Here is a 25,139-nt window from a genome sequence, read left to right on the forward strand (position 1 = left end):
GGTTGCTCATAATTAATTGTTGGCTATTAAACCCTGAAATCAAATAGCTTTAGTCTATGTAATTCCCCATGATAACAGATTGAAAATCTGGGAAGGCCCAAAGGGAAATACTATGCTCCTCACTGGCAATAAAATTACTGCATTTCGGGCTGGGCCGGTGGCTCAGGTGGTTAGAGCTCCATGCTCCTAACTCCGAAGGCTGCCGGTTCGATTCCCACATGGGCCAGTGGGCTCTCAACCACAAGGTTGCCAGTTCAACTCCTCGAGTCCTGCAAGGGATGGTGGGCTGCGCCCCCTGCAACTATGGCAACTGGACCTGGAGCTGAGCTGCGCCCTCCACAACTAAGACTGAAAGGACAACTTGACGCTGAATGGCACCCTCCACAACTAAGATTGACACACTGTTCCCAATAAAGTCCTGTTCCCCTTCCCCAATTAAAAAAAAAAAAAGTCTTAAAAAAAAAGTTATTCTTAAAAAAAAAAATTACTGCATTTCCTCAACTCTACGATATACGTTTTTACATTATAAAATTTCTAATGAAGATCTATTTTGTAATCACTACAATTGGTATAATTAGTGCTCCTTTCTTTCCTGGTGAGCGACTGTTAAACAGATGGTTTATTTTGTAATCTAAAAGTGTGTTTGACATAAGGAAATATGACATATAACTAATTAAATAAGCGATTCTATCTTCCATCCATGAGTAGAAACTGTTTCTATATAATCCATACCTACCTGTATCACATAATTTGTAATTCTACCTTCAAGTAGTCATTAATGAAAACCATAAGATTATCTGAATGTATTTTATTTCAAATATGAATGAGTAAATAAATTCTGTATTAAAATGTACATCATTTTTATACATTCCTCATAATCGTCATCATATCATATTTATCATCACAGGAGACAATTTTCAATAGGACTCCAAATAAAAGAGAAGAAACAACAACAGATCACTGATTTAAATGTTTGGATTGCAGAATTAAATCTCTTCTAAGTGATGCTGTGCTATGGCCTAAAGGCTTAGGACAGTTAATCTAAGACTTAGGGAGGAACTTGGGTTACATCAAACAGCTGAAGAAAGAGGGTCCAGTATATACGAAAAGGAAACGGAGGCTAGACAGCTTCCTACAGCCCAGCCTCCTCATCAACATCAACACAGCCGTACAAACATGAATCCAGCTGTGGCTGTACCAACTTCAGGAAGTGTAGGCTGTGCCCTGTGTAGTCTTATCCCTAAGTTTCTACATTTTTCCCTCCCTCCCTTCCTTCTTTCCTTCCTTCTTCTCTCCCTCCCTTCCTCCTTCCCTCCTTTCTTTTTTTCCTCCCTTCCTCCCTCTCTCAATGTCTCCCTCCCTTCCTTCTCCCCTTAGAATCAATAGCTGTTCCTCCCGGAAGTTCTCACAAAGCAAACAGAGGACTGGAGTAAGCCCAGGAGGTATGGAACATCCCATCAATGTTACGTTGATGGGATCCTGACTGCTGCCATCCCTAGCCCCCTTGGCATTATTTTCAGTTTGGAAGAGAATTTAGTGTTCAATGCACCCAAGGTAAATTTGTCTGCAAGCTCTGGAATGAAGAGTAGCAAGACAGGGGCTTCAAAGACAAAAACATCAACCAAAGAACAACCAAAAATGTTGGTTTAGGGTCTTTGGGATACAAAAGCATAAATGCTAATGGCCTCCATGGAAGCAGATGGAAAGGTCCGTAAGTAGGTAAACTGACCAAGAGCCATAAATTCAAGTTACGGGAAAAGACAGCATTAGCCAGATCAGGAAAAACATACTAAGGCAGGAACTAGCCCAATAATGACAGAATAATAAGACAGATCAGAAAACTAGTAAAAATGATTTCTGATCATCTGTTTATATATTTGGAAGAAGCTCAAGAAATTTTAAGTCTCTTAATGTTCAAAAATATCCACAGAAGGCAAAAGTAAGGCAACAAATACGGTAGTAGCTAGAAAAATTATTCTCCACCCAGTCTGCCTTTTGGATTTCTTCAAGGTGCGGGGGGCACACATAATTAACTGCATTATTGACTCATGTTTACCAAAGACTAGAAGACCACCACCATTTTAACTCTATTTAAGGGTAAAAAAGGCTTAAACATGGGGTCCCCCCCCCACCCCCCAGCCACCTTGAAAAAGCTCAAGAAGGGACAAAAATGAAGACTCTTCCCAACCCCTTCAGTGTTCTAAGAAACTCACCTATGGAACCTGGTTAGACTTAGACGCTAATTTACGTAACGCACGATCCTACTCACCCTAGTTAAGTGTTCCTGAGGCGTCGGGGCTGGACTGAATTCACAGTTTGGAAAGACATCCCCTTCCCTTCTTACATCTAGAATAAGTTGTGCCACATAATTCTCCTGAAACCGTGTCCTTTTTCCCAAAGCACCTGAAAAACACATAAAAGTCTGTTAATTGATTTGTCAATCAGACCTACTGCGCCCTCATAAAGAGCCATATTTTCAGAGTGCTTTAGAATTTGTAAGGTGTTCTCTCCCTTTCATATAAGAGAAACCTGAGGCCAATTGATGATTTTTAAATGCCTTGCACAGTTATAAAGCCAGTAAGCTGTGAGGCCAGAACTCCAAGCCAATATTTCTGCCACCAGATTCTATATACTTACTTTTGCATCAAACTACCTATTCCCTCAAAAGAGAAATTCATTAAGTGTCACGGGTAGAAGAAATCATATCATCTCCATGTAACATGAAAAAGCGGAGATTCCAAGTAAGATCACGGTGCTTCTCGGTCCCACAGCCAGAGCTTAAGGACAGTGCTTCTCTCACAGCATCTGGCTTCATGTCACACCACAGTGTTTTTCATTTTGTATCTGAAATAACTTGCTGCAGAACAGCTTTAAGAGAAGCAAAAGTTCTAACATCCGTTCTCTGGCAAGAGTCAGATTACAAAGACCCTTGATTACAAAGACCAGTCTAAGAAGTCTGGATTTTATCCTGCAGTGAGTCTGGCTCCATGTTATACATCAACCTTTTAAACACATTATACTAATCGCTACTGAGATGGTCTAACACTGCTTACTTTATAGTAAGGCTACAGATGAATGGAAAAAAAAATCTGATTCTCATTTTATACTTGTGAGCACCACATTTGTACTTTTAAGTTCTTCACTCCTAACTTGGACAAAATTAAGAAGAACGAACTAGTAAACACACTAACAGTTAAAGCTGACCATCCAGATCACTGTGCTATTAGCTTGTTAAGTAGTCCCAAAAAAGTCTCCTAGGAGGACCACGACACCCAAAAACATAATCTGTGAAAGTAACCTCACAAGGTATATTATTTTCAACTATATTTTCAAATATAGACAAGTCTCCAACTTTCACATGGCCATTGTTCCAAAAGTTGTAAACTGAGTACTTAGTAATTTTTCCTACACAAACAATAGAATAAAAGATGGCTAACAGCTAGACCAGGCCACAAACTCATATGCAACTCATAAGATATCTGAAGGATTTTATTATATTACTCGCTAAGAAACATGGAGTTTGGGGGCTGAGAAAGAGCCTTAGAGATAATCTAGACCTCGCCTTGGGAGGACATACAGGTTCAATCATTTCAACACTCACGGACAGGAAGTCACTATTTGGTATGCTGAGCTCAGGTTCAACAGGTATAAATGGTGTGACCAGCTGATGATATCTGACTTTCATTAATGGATTCAATATTGAAAGCCAATTATATTGTGAGACACCAGAGACAGAGCAATACATTAAAAGAAATCATTGTTTCTTATTTGGTACTCAGAAGAAACAAGTTTTAAGAGACAGTTTGTCATTTACTTCTTCACTTAACAAATGTTTACTGAGTACCTACTATATGCCAGATAGTGTTCTAAGACATTGAGGGAACATCTAAATAAAGTAGTCAAAAATTTCTGTTCGGAAGGAACATAAAAAAGGCAGGATGGAAGACACGGTGGATATTTATAAGAGAGGGCAACGGAGAAAGGCCAAACTAAACTTGGGACTCCGGAGGGGTCTTAAAGGGCCACATCCACAACGAAATAGTCAGAAGTTCACTTGCATACTGCCAGGCTGCTATACATCACTACACGTGTCTACCTACATTAGAAAATAAAGGGGGCATTTCCAGGAATAAAGGAACTATATAGTTTCGAATTTGTTGTCAAACTGAATTTTTAAGATAAAATCTTTAAAATCTATTTTTGTAAAGAACAAGACATAGAAAACCAAATATAACCAAACAATACAGCCAAATTGCCAATGTATATGGTAGCTTTATCATAAAAATAAATCAATTATCCACAAAAGGTGAAAAAAGTCTTACCTGTCAAATCAATTTGTAACTTACTGGTATCCTTAGCAATACTGAACTGATCTTTAGCTTTTTTATATTCGTAATAATATAAATACATATATGCACATTCCAGATGGAACTGAATAGCCAAACATTGACCTGAATCATCTATAAACAGATTCTCTAGCTTCATCACTGCAAGACAAAAGATGAAACATTAAAAACTATGATGAGAATTACGTTAATGAGTATGAATTATATTCACAAGTATCTGCGAAGTATATATTACATTGACCTTCCTCTTAAAAGAATTTTAAATCTGGAAGATGAAGGACACACATATAGTAACAGTTCAGAGTTAGCATTCCCTGAGCACTTATACTCGTATGTTCCAAGCATGAAGCTAAGGACATTATATACATTACCTCCCTTATTCTACACAATCCTAGGAAACATGATTCATAACCCTGCTCTTTCATATTTTAGAGTGCTTGTCTTAATCATGCTGTAAAAAAAATATGGCAACACAATGGGTTGAAGATACAAAGCACCAAATGAATCTACGAAGAATTAAACAACACAGTAAATCTGATTAACCTCATTAAGAATGTAGACTTTCTTGTTTAAAAGGAGAAACAGATAAATATCCATATGTATCTAAGGCAATGTGAATAACAAGCAGAGAATGAAAGAATACTGACTTGGCAGTCACATTCTAATTTATTTCTCTAACTACCGAACATGAACAGATGGGAGGATAGGGCTGACCCGGTGGCTCGGGTGGTTGGAGCACCGTGCTCCTAACGCCGAATTCGCCTGTTCAATTCCCACATGGGCCACATGCGCCCTCTACAGCTAAGATTGTGAACAACAGCTCTCCCTGGAGCTGAGCGGCCGTGAGATGCCCACCAGTGACCGACCGCATCAGCCAGTGTGGGAGGGAGGGTGGGAGCGCAAGGCTCATAATACCAGCATAGGCCAGGGAGCTGTGTCCTACACAACTGGACTGAGAAACAACGGCTTGAACCGGAGTGGGGGGGGGAGGCGGAAGGGGGGGGGGAAATGGAAGGATAACCTAGTATCACAGTATCTGAAATAAAATGATTTGTCAACATTAATTATATGTAATGTCTAACCACCTGAATGCTACATACCTGAAACTAATATGAAATAATACTGAATGTCAACTGTAATTGGGGAAAAAAGTTTAATTGTACATAATTAAAGGGGCTATACACCAAGATACAGGGGGTGTCTAACAGGTCACTTCATCCATCCCTCTACAATAGCCTTGATAGACAGTCCCTCACAAATGTTTTCAGCAATGGGTTCATCAGCATTTCACGAAACAGGCCACAAGAATAAATGCCTAATGAACGAAGAGAAAACGAACTTCCCAAGTCCAAAGACTGAGAATCCATTTTCTATCCTTCAAGCTGAAAGGGAAAGAAAATTTACTGAATACCTCCACTGCCCAGCCGTAGCCATTTTACATGCTTTCTTATCTAATTCTCACAGTGACGTCTCTCAGGTTGGCACTGTCCCCATTTAATTCATTAGAAAACTGAACTCAGACAGCTTACTGACTAATCACCTCAGTTGTTCAGTGGCAAAGCCAGGATTTAAATCCAAGCTCCTTGGAAAAATGGGGGGAGGGAGTTGGCAAAGAAGAAGGACTAATGTCAAAGATATAGAGGTGAAGACATAAAAACCAATCTGCTTTATCACCTAGTAACCTGGCAAAGACACCTATAGCTAAAAAACAGACAGCCTTTGTCTGACTGTGAACTAAAATTAAAATGAGTCTGAAAAAGAAAGATAGTGTTTGTCTATGGACTACCAGCCTGTTAGAGAGATTCTCTGGGCTCAAATAAAGAGAGTCAGTCAAGATGTACATGTCTTACAGCAAATGGCAAGACAGGGGAGCAAACATAAAGTGCACAGTGAAAAGCCTTCAGTAGGTCTCCTCCATGCAAACCACACTTAAGAAAAGCTGGATCTGCTGATACTCAATGCTCTTAATGAGCATTCGTATATTACATCCTTAACGTAATATATTCTAAGGGCAAGGAGAGCTGCAAAGAAATCTTGAGCCTTAATCAGTGATCTTATTGTTAGTAGGAATGCTGGTATTGTTTTGAAAAATTTTTATATACGAGTATGCTGTAAAGCAAGTAAGTAATTACGTTTATATTGTTAGGAACCAAATTTTCAGTTTAAGAAAAGAACAATACAAATATAAAATCAAAGATATAAACACATTGCAAGGTTAAATTTTTTAACAGCTTTATTGAGATAATTCATATATATACCATTCATCAATTTAAAGCGTACAATCAATGGCTTTTAGTATAGTCAAAGAAATGTGCAACTATTAGCATAGCCAATTTTAGAACATTTTCATAACCTCAAAAATAAATCCCATACCCTTTGGCTATCACTCTCCTCTTCTGCATCCCTCCCACAGCCCTAAACAATTACTAACCTACTTTCTGACTGTAGATTTGCCTATTCTGGACATTTCATATAAATGAAATCATATAATATGTGGTCTTTTGTGACTGGTTTCTATAATTTAGCGTGATGTTTTCAAGATTCATCTGTGCTGTAGTATGGATCAGTATTTCATTTCTTTTTCTGGCTAAATAATATTACAATGGAACCCGTTTTATGGATATACAACATTTTGTTTATCCATTATCAGTTGGGCATTCAAATTGTTTCCATCTTTTGGTTATCATGAATAAGGCTGCTATAAACATTCATATACGAGGTTTTGTGTGAAGCCTGTTTTCATTTCTGTTAGGCATATAGACCTAGAAGTTGGATTGCTGGGTCATATGGTAATTCTGTGCTTCACTGTTTACAGAACTGCCAAACTATCTTCCAAAGTGGTGATACCATTTTCCATTCCCACCTGTAGTGTATGAGGGTTCCAATTTCTCCACATCCTCAACCATACTTGTCATTATCTGACTTTTTAATTTATAGCCGTCCTTGTGTGTGTGAACTGCCATCTCATTGTGGTTTTCATTTCTCTAATGACTAATGATATCGAACATCTTTTCATGTGCTATTGTTCATTTGGATATCTTCTATAGAGAAATGTCTATTCAGATCCTTTGCCCATTTTTCAATTGGGTCACTTATCTTTTTAATTACTGTGTTATCAGAGATCTTTATATATTCTAGATACAAGTCCCTTATTAGACATATGATTTGCAAATATTTTCTCCCAATCTGTGGACTGTCTTTTCATTTTCTTAATAGTATCTTTTAAAAGCCAAGTTTTTAAATTTTGACGAAGTCTAATTTATCTATTTTTATCTTTTGTTGCTCATTCTTTTGGTGTCGTATCTCGTTGCCAAACGAGGTCATGAAGATTGACGCCTATATTTTCTCCTAAGAATTTTATAGTTTTAGCTCTTACCTTTAGGTGTCTGACCTATTTCAATTTAACTTTTGTGAATGTAGCCCCAGCATCATTGTTGAAAAGACTATTCTTTCCACCACTGAAACATTTTATATGTAGAATAAAGCAAGTAATGATGCTAACATTATTAGGAACAAGATTTTCCTTTTAAGAAAAGAAGGGTAAAATAGCAATCAAGGACAGAAACACTTTGCAAGGTTACTTTGTAACTGGAGCTCCTTGGTCAGGGTCAGGGGCTTCAGGCATGTTTGCTGGGGCCTGGGCCTGGCTGGAGATTCAACCAGTGTGTTTGCTAGAAACAAGTCTCAAAAGGGGCCTCATCTGGAGTGCTTGCAGAATTTGGGGACACAAGCTATGTGTTCATCAAAATCAGGCGTGGTGGCTTGACAGAGACTCAGCCAGCATGTCTGCAAAGCCCAGGGCTCACCCAGAGGTTTGCTGGGGCTGGGGATCAGTCAGAGACTAGACCAGTACGTTTGGGGTTGGGGTCTCAACGGGTCTGTTTGACAGGGCCAGGGACTTGCTCAGCATCCAACAGAGCCAGGTCAAGGACTAAGCTGTGTGTCCCATGAGGCCAGAGCCAAGGGAGGAGCCTGCAGAGTCGAGGCTAGAGTCGAAGGGACAGTCTACCAGGCTGGGAGTCTGATTACACAGGGGAAGACTGTACCTCTATTGAGGACAATGGGAGCCTGGGTTTTCACTGTCAGAGACGGGAGGTACACATTTGGAAGAGGAAGACTAGAAAAAACCTTGCGATAATGAACTGGAATTGAAGATGATGTAAATTCATGGTTTTAATATATAGACATAGATGTACATATGTATGTCTGTACGCCCATATACATACTTTCTATGTGTGTTGAAAGGCCTTAGAAGAAACCAGAGCTCCTTGGAGAAATGACTGAATCCAGGGCTGGAGCAAGGAAATACAAAATGAGGCTAAAACATCTTCTGTCAGAAAATAAAGAAGTGCTCAAAGATATGTCAAAACAGCATAGAAGCCAGCTTGAACAACCTCCCACTGGCCAAACCTGGTATAGTTTGAGCATCAAAATGATAGGTAGTAACAAGTTATAATCCATTGAATGAACTAGGAATCCACGGGTCCATACTAATTATCAATACATAAATGCATAAATTCAAAGTTAGGTGAAGAATAGAAGACTTCTCTAAGTACCTCGCCATATAACACTAATTAATTATAAAGAGTAATAGCCAAAAACTAGAAGTCACCCAAATTTCCACCAACAAATTAATGGGTAAACAAACTGTGCTATTTCCCTATAATGGAAATAAAAGGAATGAACCAGCAACCTTGTTGTTGAGAGCTCCCACTCTAACCAACTATTAATCAGCAATTAAAGGGATGAACTGTTACGTGTCACTATATGGATGAATCAAAATAATTATGTTGTGTGAAAGAAGCCAGGGAAAAACAAAAGAGTACTGACTCTATGAATCCATTTTCATTCAATTCTAGGAAATGCAAACTAATGTACAGTGATGGACAGATCAGTAGCTGCCTGAGGAGGCTGGAGGAGAGATGAGAAAGGAGAAGAAGAGAGGAAGTGATTCCCAAGGGGCACAAGGAAACTTTTGGGGACAAAGGATATGCTCATTACCTCCATTGTGGTGATGCTTTCGTGGGTATAAACTTATGTCCAAACTTTGCAAATTGTACGCTAATTATATCTATTTTATTGTATGTCAATTATAGCTTAATGAAGCTGTTCTAAATTTTTTTTTAATTTAAAGAGAAAATGGATAACTCTACAGTGAAGGAGACTGGCAAATGCCACCTTAATCAAGTAACCAAAGTTACTCATCGGTAATGAGACAAAATGAAATTGTGTACTATCAGATAGGATGGAATGAGAAAAACAACATAACTTCTGTGGTATTTCCAGATTGAAAGAAACTAAAGGGATATGGCAACTAAGCGAAAACTTGATACTGGATTGGATCATTTTAGACATTTTTGGGACAACTAGCAAATCTTGAATGGTAGTAATAAAATAGTAGTAATGTATCACTGCTAATTTCCTAATTTGGATGGTTGTGTTGTGGCTGTACAGGAAAAACACAGTAAAATATGCAGGCGTGATGGGGCATCATGTCAGCCACTTATTTTAAATGGTTTGGGGCAGGGAGTTCTTTATACTGTACTGGCAACTTGAAGTGCTTGTGTTTCCATTTTTTTAATCCTAAACTATTAGCAATTAAAGAAAAATAATTAAGAATATATATTGCCTTTCTTGCCTGAAGTATATTCTAGGTTTATCAAATAGCCTTACTTGCTGAGGATGAATTCTTCTTTAAAAAAATAATTCCAGGGGTGGCCGGATAGCTTAGTTAGTTAGAGCTCGAGCTCTTAACAACACGGTTGCCATTTCATTCCCACATGGGCCAGTGAACTGCACCATCCACAACTAGATTGAAGGCAATGAGCTGCCGGTGGGGCGGCCGGATGGCTCAGTTGGTTAGAGCGCGAGCTCTCAATAACAAGGTTGCTGGTTCAATTCCCGAATGGGATGGTGGACTGCGCCCCCGGCAACTAAGATTGAAAACGGCGACCCGACTTGGAGCTGAGCTGCGCCCTCCACAACTAGATTGAAGGACAACAACTTGACTTGGAGCTGATGGGCCCCGGAAAAACACACTGTTCCCCAGTAAAAATTTTAAAAAATAATAATAATTATTCCAGGGGGAAAAAGTAGAAGAAATACCTGAATTATAAAATTACTAAGTAAATGCTTAAGATTAATATGAAGATTGTATTTTCTTGGCCAAATGTACCCTGGTGTTCTAAGTAAAATGCCAAGCAAATGGAAATTTCATAAAATTCTCGATAGCTGGGTGGAGGGTATCTAATATAAGCCGTAAAGACCAGAAAGGTGCACAGCCTGTCAAGTCTAAACAGGAAAGTGCTAGCCAACTCCAACTCATTTCCCCTGGAAAAAACTCTCTTCTACCCCATACTTCTCAAGTTTTGCTTCCTACTGCTGCCTCCTATGGTTTTTCCAGCCTTCTCCTGCCTCTCCCCTTCCCAACTATTTCCCTCTCTTGCATCCCATAACTTTTAATCAATATCTACTGAATGATTATATATGTCTTAGAATTGTGCTAGATCCTACAACAAGGTTTAAGCCTTGCTCTCTCCTTAGAAAAGGATGGGGAGGGGGGAGAAAAGCTAGAAAGAAAAGACATATAATCATTAGTCAATACACAGTTAATTTGATTTGAAATTGTGTAGTATTGGCCATAAGTACCAAAGAGGGGAAATCCACAAGGGTAGGATGGTTGAATAAACATTGCCATAAGGGCTGGGCCTTGAAAGCTGGGTAGAATTTGGCTACAACTTCACCTCTAGACTGTAAGGTTCACAAAAAACAAGGGTCCACATGTGTCTTGTTCGTTGCTGTATGCCTAGCACCTATCATAGTTAGTGTGCAATAAATATCCGTGGAGGGAACAGATATTCAACAACCCTTTGATGGCTATCACCAGCAAGATGGAAATCCATGTCCTAGCAATCCAGCTCTTACCCACCCATTCAGCCTGACATACAGCTCTTCACACTCTGCCCCAGCCATTCCAAATGACTGAAATTCCCAAACACACAAAGGAGCTTCACGTCTCTGTACTCCTCTCTCTGTATATGTTATATACCCTTTCCAACTTCTCCACCTAAATCAATTCTTACTCATTCTGCAAAAGTCAGTGCAAGCATCAGCCAATTTGTGAAGCCTTCGCCGCTCTCTCAAGTTTAGACTAATTACATCCTTTCCTTCATCCCTTCCTCTTCATGCTCTTTTCTCCTACCTGTATCTTAGCCCCTATCCCACTGAGTTCACGGATATCTCCAGCACCTAGCACAGTGACTCAAACATGGCAAGCATCCAAAACAATTTTTTTTAATTAAATATCAAATTCGGCAAGCAATAGAAAGTCAAAGATAAAAACGGGGAATAATCAAAGATATTTCCTAGTAAAAAAAAAAAGAAATGACATCATGAAATTGATATTTAGAAAAACCAATCCAGCACTGATGTACAGGGAGAAGCAACGAAGGCCAAGAAAGCGCCCACAAGTGAGGTGCAACCCTTCAGACATGAAGAGATAATGATGGCAGCCTTAAGTAACTGAAAGGCTGGCCATGCAGTACGAAGGACAGACCCCGCCTGTCATTCTCTGTTGCTCAACAGCAGTGCTGTCCAATAAAACATTCTGTGATGAGGTAAACTGCTATAGCTGCACTGTCCAAAATGGCAGCCATTGACTACGTGTGGCTTCTGAGCACCTGAAATGTGGCTAGCGAAACCGAACTTTTCATTTCACTTATTTTACTTTATTGAAATTTAAACAGTCACATGTGGCTAGTGGCCACTACACTGGATAAGCAGCTCTAGCTAGCAACTGTGGCAGAATACCAGATATTTTTAATTAATAAAAGGAATCACTTTATAGCAATTATTGATCCTATCATGGAATGCACTCCCTCTCAAAAATCATCTTGGAAAGGGCTCAAGGAAGGAGGAGATCACTTTTTTGGACACAATTATCCAGTAGATTCCAGCATTAGAATAGGTGGAAGGATGGCCCTACAAAGGATCACATTATTTTACACCTAGAAAGTCTTCCAAGAGAACCTTGGTTAGGAAGTTAGATAAGTTACCTGAGGAAACACATGGACTAAATGACAGAATAGGAACCACATGACAGATCTTAAAACACTATGGTCTGTTAATTGTCTTGACTGTGGTAATGTCACGTGTGCATGCGTATGTAAAATGTCATCAATTGTACACTTTAAACAGGTCTTAATATAGGTTAATTATACTTCAAAAAAGCTATTTCTAAAAAAGCACACTATACCCATCTTATGTCAACTCTTCGGTTTCATCTCATAAGAGTAATTATGAGAATTAAATTAGTTAATATATTTAAAGATTTAGAACAGTGCTTGGCATGGAGTAAGCACTATAGAAATGTCAACTGCATTATTGTTATTAGATACTAGAATTCTGCCCTACTGACCAGTTTGGAGAAATGTAATAGAAAGAAGAATGAACAGGATTTGGAGTAAGAAACTCCAGATCAGATAATAGTTCTGGCTCTTGGGCAAGCGCTCTGATTCTCAATTCTTTGTAAATGAGTTAGCCAGACAAGAGACTCTCCACATGGTCTTTCCAAATGAAGGATTTCAGAAGTGGACTAGGATGAAAGTTGTAGAAATGGAAAAGAAGGAGGGATTTGGGGACCTTAGGGAAGAACTGGTAAGATTTAAGAACTGGCGCTAGATATGCAGAATGATAGAAAACAATGAATCAACTATGAACACAAAGTTCTGAGCTTTGGATGACAAAGGTTTCAATACCAAGAGGAGCATGCTGACCCAACAGAAGTACATTTATTATTTTAACAAATTAGTAGGTACTCTATGGAAATGCATATTCATGACCTTCTGGATCAAAATGTCAACATTTAAAACATATGCTAAAACCAAAATCTCTTCTCATGAGATTATGTTAATGCGATGTTAAAACAAATATGGATAGTTACAATTAGATTATCATATTTAGCATATTTAATAACTTTCATTCCAAAGTAGCCAACTACAAAAAAAAATCAGTGCAGACATCAGTAACCAAGAGAACAACTCTTTCGATGTGGCAATGATCTAACCCTAGTCACAGAAATGCGGAAGACGTCACAACGGAACTCTCAGACAAAGCATTTTAACCTGTTTTCTCTTAGATGGTGACGTCTCCTTGACCTTATCTTCAAATAGCTAAACCACAATATCACATCTCATGCACTCCATGAACACACTTTCAGTATCGGATCCTACAATAAATGGTCATGTACCCTAACGCTGTATTTAGAGAATCACGGTTTCCTGACTGTGACCTCAGAAGTGTGCCTTCCATGGTGCTGAGGGACGACATACTTTTCAAGATGCTAACTTACTCCCTTCATAGATGTGATCAGTGCAGCAAAGTTATGCTGACATTCTGATGGGCTCTATGCCACTACACTGTACTGATGTAACATTCCTGGACAAAAACACAAAGTTGTTCATAAAATCGTTGCTCTGTCTCATAGGCTAAAAAAAAAAAAATCCTGCCAACTTTTTGATGATCCTTCAAGGGCAACATTTCAAATATAATATTCTTCTCTGGACACTGAGAATTTCAGTGTCTCTGGACACTGAGTATTTCAGTTATAACTGACTGCGTGGTCAACATTTGGGTCAAATCCCAGAACAAAACACTTTTTTAAAATAAAATTTTTTATGAAATGTTGCACTTTATAGGACTATCTGCAGACCTATTTCGACATAGCCAAAATGGACCAATTTATGACTAGATAAAATAAAAAATGTCGTTGATTAGCCTAGAACAGCAACATAAAAAATTCTTAGTTGCAAGGCAAAGCAAATAATATGCTGAAATACACTGCAGAAAGGAACTGAGACCACTTGGGGAATGAATCACTTAAAAGAGTCATATTTTCCAGATATCTTAGTTAACCCTTCCTGTTTGGAAACTTAATTTTACTTCTTTGAATAGAATTCTCTCTAAAACACACCATTATGGTTCCTACCTTTTAAAATAGCACATAAGGATGGTATTTTTTTCTTTTCTTAATAAAAGGTCATCACTATAAATATTAGTCAGAGATGTGGTAAAGATGTAACCATTCATGCAGATTTATATAATATGGTAGAAAGGGAAAAAAACATGACTTCTCCTACAGCACTTCCATCAAACTTGATTTCCTTTAAAAAAAAAAAAATTCCCAGTGACACCTTGTTTTTGGTTCATTTCCATAGAAGTATAATAAAGTATAGGAAACTGTATAATACTATATGCAGTATAATGTAATTAACTTTTTTCAAAATTAAATAGTGGGCTAAATCCTGATGCCATCCTCCTCCAAATGCTTTCACTATCCTCTGGAAAAATCAACTTTTTTCCCTATTACTATCAATGATGTTCAGCTCATCCTCGGCTTTCAAAACTTAAGTCAATTTCATAAACTAGAAGCTTATCCCCACTCTTATTTCTCCCTTGAACTAAGTTTGTTTATAGAGTGTATCTCACTTAATTTCAAATATACCGGCAGTGCCAAAAAAATGTATACATGACTTGTACTCATCTTTTGTTATCAGTATATATTTATTACAATTAAAAATTTTTTTTTTCCTTTCTGAAAACATGTATACATTTTTTTCGCACCCTCTATATGCAATGGCATGAATGGGGGAAGACACATTTTTCATTTCACTGAAAATAGAAAGAGGACAAGCCATGTCTGCTAAATGGGGCATCAGGTCTTAATTTTCCCCATGTCCCACTTTATAATTCATTTTACAGAGAACGCTACACCTCACCAATGCTATTAAAAGATGATTCAAAGTCCCATATGGTGTCTGAGTAGGATCAATTTTCTCATAGCTTTTATAATATTTCACTTTTCTGAAAAAACTGTTATACAGGAAGTAGCTCAGATAAAAATTGCAATCAAGATGGAGAACAAAAGGAGGGAGTTCTACAACTTCTTCCCTAAAAAGCACATGCAGAAGGAGCTCAGTAAACATTAGCTATTACTATTCAACAAACATGTGCTAAATATTTACTATTTTCTAGGTACTATGATAAGTAGAAACAAGTGTAAAAAAAAAAAAAAAAAAATCAGCCCTCACGGAGCTCACAACCTAGAGAGTTGCTTCTAGTCTAAGTGAAAATATAGATGGTTCAGTGGCTAAATTTGCTCATAAAAACCTTTTGTAATCGAAAAGCATTAAACCAAAGACTCCTGCAGGCAAACGGATAGACTGTTTTTCAGTTCTGTTACTTAAGAAAGACCATTGTATAGAAAAGTAATATTCTTTTAATAAGAAAATTAAATTTCTTACATTTAATAATACAACTGATCTGCTATTATATATAAATAGGTTTAAATTCAGAGGCAGAATAAATTTTTTTAATATATAAAGTTGAAGGTCAGAATAAAGATTTTTACATATACAAAGTTTGTTCTAAAATGCCCTTGCTTGTTCCAAAGCGTTAAGTTACCTAAAATCCTGAAAAAATATAAACTAAGTCCTAATATAAAAAACATAAATGATTCAATTATTATACAGACTGAATATTTCCCTTACTTTCTCTTTTGGAATCATGTATAGATGTTCATTCTATCTAATACTAGTATATGTTTATGTATTTCTGTCCTAGAACAAAATAAAAATTGAGAAATTAGTTTCCACTGATCACCTAGCTTAGTAATTTTATTACTGCACAAATTAATGTCCCCTGTGGTGTACTTGGACCTACCTTGTTACTATACAGATGTAGCCTTGAAGGAAACAGACTCCAGAAAGGTACAGGAGCTTCTCGCAATTGCACAAGGACACACAAGAGTTATTTTATGCCTACGTGAATGTGCTACCTCCACCAAGTACTGATCACAGCTTCTCCACCCAGAGCCATGGTAATCACCACTCCCCCCAACTCTTACACACACACACATACATATTCACTCCATACTCTTGTATGTGAAAGGAGTGTGGACTTTGAAACAGATACACCTAAAGTCAAATCCCTTCTCTGTAACTCAGAAGCTCATTACCAAGTCCAAGCTCATTTGTGTTTAAGTATTCTTTCAATACAGAAGAATATGGTTTGGTTTTATTTTGTTTGGCAACTTTTGCCAAGAATAAATGTTCCAGGAGCCCAGGGAAACCAAGTGTGAAGGCACTCAAGATTTTACCTCCTTTTCTAAATGCTTCCCTAGGAAACACAAGGGGCATCTGCAACAAAGGCAGTGGGAGACATTTACATGGGTGTGGTTTACAGTTACTTGGTAAACTTTTCATTTATATTTTGGGCACTTTCCTATATGTACTTTATATGTTACAATAAAAAATAATAAAATATTAAAATACCTTTAAGCAATTTGTGATAAAAATCATGGTGACCTGCACAGAACAAATCATTCTTTCTAAGTAGGTAATATAAATGATAGTGGTTTCTTTTTTAAAAACTCAAAGGTAAAAAGAATTTCTATAATCTGACATCCTAATAATTTGTAACATTCTACCTCCAGAAAAAGAGAGAAACAGCCTCAAATAAAGTCACTATTATCTATCAAAAAATAAGCTAAAAAGGAATGTGTCGGCCAAGAAATTAAAATGGAGCTACCTGCCACATCAAACAAAAACCTGCTACATACCTTGATCAACACAATCTCCAGCAAGAGCAAAAAGCTGAGGTGAGCGTTCCTCAAGCAATTGCTGATGAATATTCACACATCTCAAAGTCCACCATGGCAAGCTCTAGAAAAGAAAGCACCATGTAAGTTGAAATAAAAGGACCCTTTGGAAAAAAAATTTACATGAAATTGAAATTAATTTTTAGAATTTTTTTAACACTTGTGAAATTGAACTTATTCCATAAGCTCATCATAAGCTCATCTACTGCTATGTCTTCAGTAATAATACCCAACGCTGCTTCTGTCTTCCACAAGAATAACCCCTCCCTTTTATTCTCTCAAAGCCTGTCTTGCTAGCCCATTGGGCTCCCTGATGCTACTCTGAACTCACCATCTCCTCCTTTAAAATGTCTCCTGCAGACTCCCAGCTCTGCTGCGATACTGTCAGCACCAGAACCCAAGTACCAACAGCTTTAAGAGGCCTCCCACGAGAACCTCCTGTGGGGTGACACGTCCCCTCATCTGCACTTCCAGCACATTATCTGTACCTCCCTTTGCAAACACATTCCACTGTAGTCATGTATGGCACCCCTAGCTTTCAGTGTCATCTGCCATCCATCCAACAAGATGAAAAATCATGTCTTACTCATCTCTGCATCCTCCTGAAAGCAATGTATTTTGCACAAACTACAAAGTAAGAAATGCCTTGCTTCCACGTTTGTGAAACCTCTTCCGTGAAGCTTTGTCCCACTAGCGCAGCACCCACTGACTGGTCTCTCACTTCTGAACTCCTACACTGTTCCTAGCAGTTGGCACCACATTGTTTTTCAGGTCTCTCACTCTACCTGGTCCATTCATTTTTTGAGGGTAGAGAGAGACTGCATTGCCTTGACTAACACACAGGTTACGAACACAGTCACTTTCTCTCTTCTCTGATACCTGTTCTTACTTGTTCAATACATCCTTATTTAAAAAAAGAAAAACACTGAACAAGCCAGTACAGTAGCAAACAGTGAAGAGTCTCTCTCCTGCTGCCTCAAGACCGTCCTCCTTCCCCAGAAAAATCCATGACAAAGGTTCATATTTTTCTAACTCTTCCTCTATGCATGTGCGTGTGTGAACAGTTAGACAATAAGTATTTTGATAGACTCATTAAAGTATCAAGTATGATCATGCATTGGATCTAATTAAAACTATGTGATGTTGAATTATACTGCATGAAGGTTAAGAAATTAATATTCCTTTTTTTAAAAAGCAATCCCTTCTACCATGTTTCCCCGAAAATAAGACCTAGCCGGGCCATCAGCTCTAACACATCTTTTGGAGCAAAAATTAATATAAGACCCAGTCTTATTTTACTATACGACCAAGTATAATATAATATAATATAATATAATATAATATAATATAATATAATATAATATAATATAATATAATATAATATAATATAATAAATATAATAAATATAATAAATATAATATAATATAATATAATATAATATAATATAATACTGGATCTTATATTAATGTTTGCTCCAGAAGACGCATTAGAGCTGATGGCCCGGCTAGGTCTTATTTTGGGGAAAACACAGTAATAGGAGATCATGCTTAATTACCAAAAGCATTATTTTACTTGAACTTCTACATTTGATTAAGCGGTAAATCTGCCTGGTTCCCTTCTAAACTGCTACACATAATTGCCTCAGCAATGATGCAGTCACAAATGAATTTTGACTCTATGACAAAATCCTTTCTAATTATTAATGCTGTTTCCACAGTCCATGTAAGTAAAGGTAGAATTATCTAACAGAAAGAAGTTTCACTTCATCTTTAATTTAATTCCCTGAGGTGTTGCCTCATTCTTTTACTATTAGCAAAGCTAATGAAGTCAGTCTACATATCAATTATCTTATCTGTCCCTTATCTGCTGTCAGCAATAAGTGAGTCAGGTTTGGCAGCTTATTCTTTCCTTTTCTAGACATGGGAACTTAGATAGATCCAAAGAGATTGCCCTTTTAAGAAAACATACGACGTAAGATGCTGAATTCTTAAAAATCAGATCTGTAAACTAATTCTTAACCCAAAGTCCTTCCATAGAAGGGGAAGTGTGAAACAAATAAAGCATATCCTATTTTCTACTAGAAAAATAAAAACATCTTTTTCTATTTGCCAACAATTGCTTAATAGAAAATTTGAGGCATTAGTAAAAAAAAAAAAAAAAAAAAAAGAAGAAAAAAAGGAAACTTGCAGCCTTGCTTTTAGATGGTCTCTAGATCCTGGCTCCTGATTGTCGAACTTATTACAGAATGTCCTGACTGAGAAGTCACACTCGTCAACAACCTCCTAGAAGGGAAGAAGCATCGGTGCACTCAAAGGGCACCCAATAAACTTATTCCATTTTATAAATAAGGAAACTGATACTCAGAGAAATTAACTAGCATAAGATCACACAGGTGAGCCAGACAGACTCTGGTCTGATTTCAAAGCCAAGACTGTTTTCACTCAACATTTACATATTACTAATACTAGTCTACATACTTCACAGATCAGAGGGTGGGGGAACATCATCATTTACTGTCCCACAAAAAATCATAATAAACAATTTGATACATTTCTTACGAGCCAACTTATTCAAAATTAATTTAAAAGACTGAAATTAACTTGGATAAGTATGTGATGCTTCATCATTTTATCTTCACTCATCAAAGAAGTCACTTTAACATCATCATTTAGAGCATGATATATTCAAGACCCAAAGGAAAAACAAAACTTTAATGTGTCAATTGAAAGGCAAGATTTCAGCAAAGAATGATCCTTGTGGGGTGATGTAGAATAAGCAAACAGGGTTTTAAGCTGAAGTCAAAAGTTGTTTAGCATCTACCAAGAATTTCAGGTAACTATCTCTCCAACCCCACCAAGTACGACTTCCACAACCAGCTGTTCACAGCTTAACTTGTTCTCCTAAATTGTTGATAGTACATGTGTCTCTTTATTCAAATGATGCTTGACATACTTGTTGATGAACATCTTCCACCAACAAAACTTAAAACTGTATCATTCAGTCATTGATGACCATTAGTCTCACCAGAAAGAAAAAAATACCATCTGGCAGCCTCACGCCTCAATGATACTTTCTTTGGAGCCAAGTATGAGTTGGTCTATAGGACCATTTAAATCAGATCAACTTGGGGCAATTTTTTTTACTCAAACTAATGTCGCTGAAAAAAATAAAAGATAAGACCTTATGCCTGCTAGGACATGTTGAAACCCATCTACTAAAAACCCTCTCATGCAACAGAATCCAGATAAATCCTGTCTCTCATGAGAGCTGCTAATACAGACATCATTTCCCTTATTAACTCTTCTGTCTAAATTTAAATACTGACGAAAGTAAGTCCTCATACAGTACAAACCAAGTCTACATTTTGCCCATAGAAATATTGTGTTTCTTAAAATTTTCCTGCCAACACTTAGAAATTAGGAGGTTCACATGAACTTTAGATTTGTTTTGGCAATATAGGGTCTGTGTCCCCAAGTTGCAACAATCAAAACAGGAATAAGCAAGCTCCACCCTGTCGGCCAACTCCAGCCCGCCACCTGTTTTTGTACAGCCCAAGAAGAAAGAATAGCTTTTCACATTTTTAACTCATTAAAAAAAAAACACAAAAGAATACGTTTTGTGATATGTGAAAAGCATATGAAATTGAAATTTCAGTGTCCATAAATAAAGCTTTATTTGTACAACACAGTTACACCCATTCCTTCACATGTCGACAGCTGCTTTCACGCCACAATGCAGGGTTGACCGTTAGACAGAGTAGTTAGAACAGACTGCACAAACCACAGCTGACACCTCCACCAAACCTCCAAAGACGACCCTTATATTTCCCTCATGGTTTTTGTCACCTCCTACTGCCTATTAGCTTTCTGTGAGTCTGAGGGCTTCTTCTCACTAATTTATGTGACCTAAAGATACCATGCAACAGATACTCCACAAATGCTCTACTCAATCCAACCCAAATAATGAAACAAAGTCAGATGTGAGCCAGGAAACAGTCATTAAGATCCACTGCAACAGTGCTAAAATTCTGTCTATTGCTCATTATCCTTACATGAAATTCATACAAGATTATGAAGGATGTTTTTAAACCTATGTTTAAGATTCAGGGAATGAACATTTATACGCACGCATACACACAGACACACATATACTCAATCTTATTAAATCTGATTTCATAAAATTAATCTTATTAAATCTTATAAATCTTATATAATCTCATTTTATACCAGATAAATCTCATGAGAGGAGGAAGCTTTTGCTTCTTTTCATCAGATTTTAAAATTAAGTACCTAGAAGACAACTTAGAGAACAGAAGCATCAAAATGATGTCACCATCACACCAAAGTCTGATGCTACTCTGCGCAAAGGTCACGTCTGGGTATGGCTGTCCCGGCGCCTTTTCTTCCCTCACCTGAAGCGCTGTCAGTTTATGTTTCACATTCACTAGGATAACTCGTGCTAACAGCAGCAGTATAGGCTTCGAGGTCAGGCTGTAGATTGATTCACCATCTAGAATGAGCAGACTCAGAACAACTGCATCCAGTCCTTTGACCTGGGGAAAAAAAAGAGAAATTGTAAGCTCTAAGATAATATAATTTAACAAAATATTATTAATCTTTATAAGTCTCGTAATAATGCATATTTTCCAGTTATTCCAGCTTGAACAAAGGCACTGATCTATTACACAGCAATTGGCACTGGACAGACTCCTAACATTATAAATGCCCTTAGAGATCTATATATCCAGCCTGCCCTGACAGATAGCCATCCATCTGCTTGTACTTTAGTGGAACAGGGAACTCAAGAAAATGCTAGTATTGAAGAAGGATCATGACTTTATAGATTCACTTACAACAAATACCGTCTCAATAAAAAGCATCCCTATGTTAAAGTATTTATGTTAAATACTGACACCTCACAAATGCTTCACTAGCTGGCAAATGTCATTACAAAACATGTCTGCTCCATCGTGACTATCAGGCCAAACAACAAGGTCATACATAGCAAATGCTGAGGAGGCACACACCATGGAACAGAGGGAACAGAAAGCTGCAAAAAAGGGATGCCAGTGAAAATTCCACTCCTCGACTAAACACAGACTTTATACTCTGGACAAGGCATCTGTGTTTCTAAAATGTGGACTGCATCATATTGACAGCTGCCACAGAACACCACAGGAGTGCTTAGCTGTTAGGAATATGGGCTCTCATCTCACAAACACAGGATGGTGTCCTTTTTCTGCTTCTTACTAGTTTGTGGGCATAGATCAGTTTTGTAACTGAAGCCTCAGTTTCATCAATTATAAAATGAAACAACAGAATCTGTACCTCACAGAGTTCTCATAAGGATTAAATTAAACTGAGAAGTGTAGTAGAGGAATAAAGATTTAACATGAATGACAAATACCAAACCAAACATGAAGCTTACTATGAACTCCTGTCTTCGCCATGGGCAGATTAAAAAAACAAAACTTCAATATTAAGGAATTATTTTGAAGTTATTACAACTGCCTCAACTTCAAAAGTGAGGAAACATGCAAAAAAGTTCATCACAATGAAGTGAGTGTCTGAACAGAGATTACAGCCCAAGTTTTCCGACTCCTGAACCAGTGTTCTTCCTACCACCCCTCGCAGCCTGCCCCACAGATCTCTCTCCTGCTTCCTGCCCCTCAGCAAGGTCAGGGCTGTGCTGAGCACTGGGAAGGCCTTCAGACAAGCCAAGGACCACTTCTAGCCTTCTCACTAGGCTAGACACACGATACTGCGCTGGTGTGGGTAAGTGACACATGGACACGACAAGAGAACCTGGTTTGGAGAACCTCACTGTGAGCTCAGTCTGGCCGCAAAGAATCTGGTATCTTGGAAGACCTCCACACGGAGGTACTGAGCACCCACGTGAAGATACTGACTTCGGAACTCAAGAGAAATTGGGAGGTTCACATGAACCTCCCAACCTCATGTGCCCAACGGGACCTGCAGTTTTACCGAATCATCTGATCACTGGGATGAACATAACGATCTTTAGTTCCTAAAATCCAGATATGACATGCCTTTAAGAAAAATCATTCTTATTCTAGTCACATTGAGAAATATGTCTACCTGTTTTAGCACAAATTTTGATTATTATCTTCTAAATGAAATCCCTAAAGATAAACAGCAAACAATTTAGTAGGGCAAAAAAATTTAAAAATTATACAAAGAGACAGCCCATAATGGTCTCTTTATGGGCTGGTATTAACAAGGCCAATAAAAGAAATAAATAAGTGACTAAATGAATAAACCAGTAAATAAATAAATGTCCTAGTGTTGCTCTTGGATCTTCATGAAAAAACTTAAATGCTTCTCTATCTCTGCTTAAGTGAATCAGCCTCTGCCTACCCCTGTCATATAACACTGATCTTCCAATTGAGTTCTAAATGTGCTTCCAGGGGTTTTGAAAATGATCCATTTTTAAAGAGGATTGTTTATATTTTCAATAAAAACTGACAAAGCAAAGGTTACAACTCCCTGAAGAACAATTCCTCAGTCAAGAGAGCATCAGACAGATAAAAACAAATATGTAACAGCATAATAGTGAAAAAATTCAACATCTGGAAGCCTGAGATAAACTTCACATAAAATCAGATTACTAAGAGATCACCCTCGCTGTGTGAGAGGTGACCCACTGCTCAGACATGGCCTCTCAGTGCTATTCCTCTGGGGCTGATCAGCACGGGAGGTCACAAACAGTGCTGACAATGCCAAAGCCATACGTCAGAAGCAGGGAAAATCAATTAGGCTTTGGAGACTATACTCCATGACCATAAATATCTGTGCCTCACAAGAACTATGAAAAATGAATCAGCACAGGAAAATGAAAACTAGAAAATACTTCCCTGTTTAAAAACTTCAACTCCATCTTCCAAATCCTCAGATTGCTGGGAGAGAGTATAAATTGTATAATCCTCTTAAAAACAACCTGGCATTACCAAGCGAAGGTGAGCATGCATGTACCCTGGGGCACAGCAATTCTACTCACACACATAACTACAGCAGAACTTCCCCACTTGGTGCTGGGAAGGGTTTACAAGTATGCTGAAAATATTGATCCCGTCGGCCCTCGGGGAGCCCAACTATAGCCTGGGGCCAGTAAAAACAGCCTCCTCCATTTAACACACTGCACCAAACAAGTACTATCTTTTTTAAGCATGCTGTGCTTTGAAACTACTGTAATCATTTCCAGAAGACGTGTTCCTAATAGCAGTGTACATGATATATTGCAAAAACAAATGGAAACAATCCATATTGCCATCAAGAGTAGAAGAGATAAAAAAATTGTTGTACATCATACAATTGGAATATCATACAACAGTAAAAATAAATAATGGTATAATTTCAAAAATATACCATTGAGTAAAGCAAATCACAGAAGAATATATAATTGGTTTCATTTATATAAAGTTCAAAAACTGGCAGAATAGTATGTTTTCTAGGGATACACAGAGTGGTGCTAAAACTATGGAGAAAAGCAATGGAAGAGTGATTCATGAGAGAGGCGGGCCGGGTATGCTATCAGGGAGCACACACAGAGGACCTTCTAAGGCAGTATGTAGAAGGTGGTATGATTTTCCAAGTCAGAGCACATGTAGAAGGTGGTATGATTTGGAGTGCACTCCAGGTAACAAGAAGGCTGCTAAGCCAGAAGAGACCAGCTCAAAGGCTCTCAGCGGCCCCAGCTCCACATAGCCACCTCAATGCCAGGGGTTCCACATCCGGGGAACAGCGGCCAGAAAGCTCTGTTCTACCAGACCAGTATTTTTCTCTCTCTCAAGCGGGATGGTGGGAACAAAGGATTTTATTATTTAACTGTACACATTTTATATGCTTTATTTGGAAGTCTGAGGTGATTCTAATAAAACAAAAAGCTTAACAACGAGGCCTTAGTCAAAGTTTTCTACAGTGTGGCCTGAATCCCATCCAGTCTGACCTATGACTGCTACTCCAACAGGTTCAAAGCATCCCTTTCCCACAAATATCACACTCTTCTGCCCTCTAAACTTCTGCTCATGTGGCTGCACCTAGAATGTATTTCCTCCTCTTCTCTACCTCTCCATTTCCTCACCACCCTGCAGGTTCTGGCTCAGGGTCCACTCTCAACTA

The 25,139-nt window shown here is 38.0% G+C and overlaps 1 protein-coding gene across 1 annotated transcript in view; it reads right to left on the reverse strand.

Annotated features, from left to right (window-relative positions):
• Positions 1 to 25,139, reverse strand: part of TTC27 (tetratricopeptide repeat domain 27) — a 143,354-nt gene that overhangs the window by 112,961 nt on the left and 5,254 nt on the right. The window contains exons 4-7 of the mRNA XM_033125352.1: positions 21,413 to 21,553; positions 16,963 to 17,065; positions 4,323 to 4,487; positions 2,270 to 2,403 (exon numbers count right to left, since the gene is read on the reverse strand). Coding sequence (XP_032981243.1) covers positions 2,270 to 2,403; positions 4,323 to 4,487; positions 16,963 to 17,065; positions 21,413 to 21,553 — 543 coding nt within the window. The remainder of the gene's footprint in view (positions 1 to 2,269; positions 2,404 to 4,322; positions 4,488 to 16,962; positions 17,066 to 21,412; positions 21,554 to 25,139) is intronic.

The sequence above is a fragment of the Rhinolophus ferrumequinum genome, chromosome 13 (genome assembly GCF_004115265.2).
Source record: "Rhinolophus ferrumequinum isolate MPI-CBG mRhiFer1 chromosome 13, mRhiFer1_v1.p, whole genome shotgun sequence".
NCBI classification, from domain to species: domain Eukaryota; kingdom Metazoa; phylum Chordata; class Mammalia; order Chiroptera; family Rhinolophidae; genus Rhinolophus; species Rhinolophus ferrumequinum.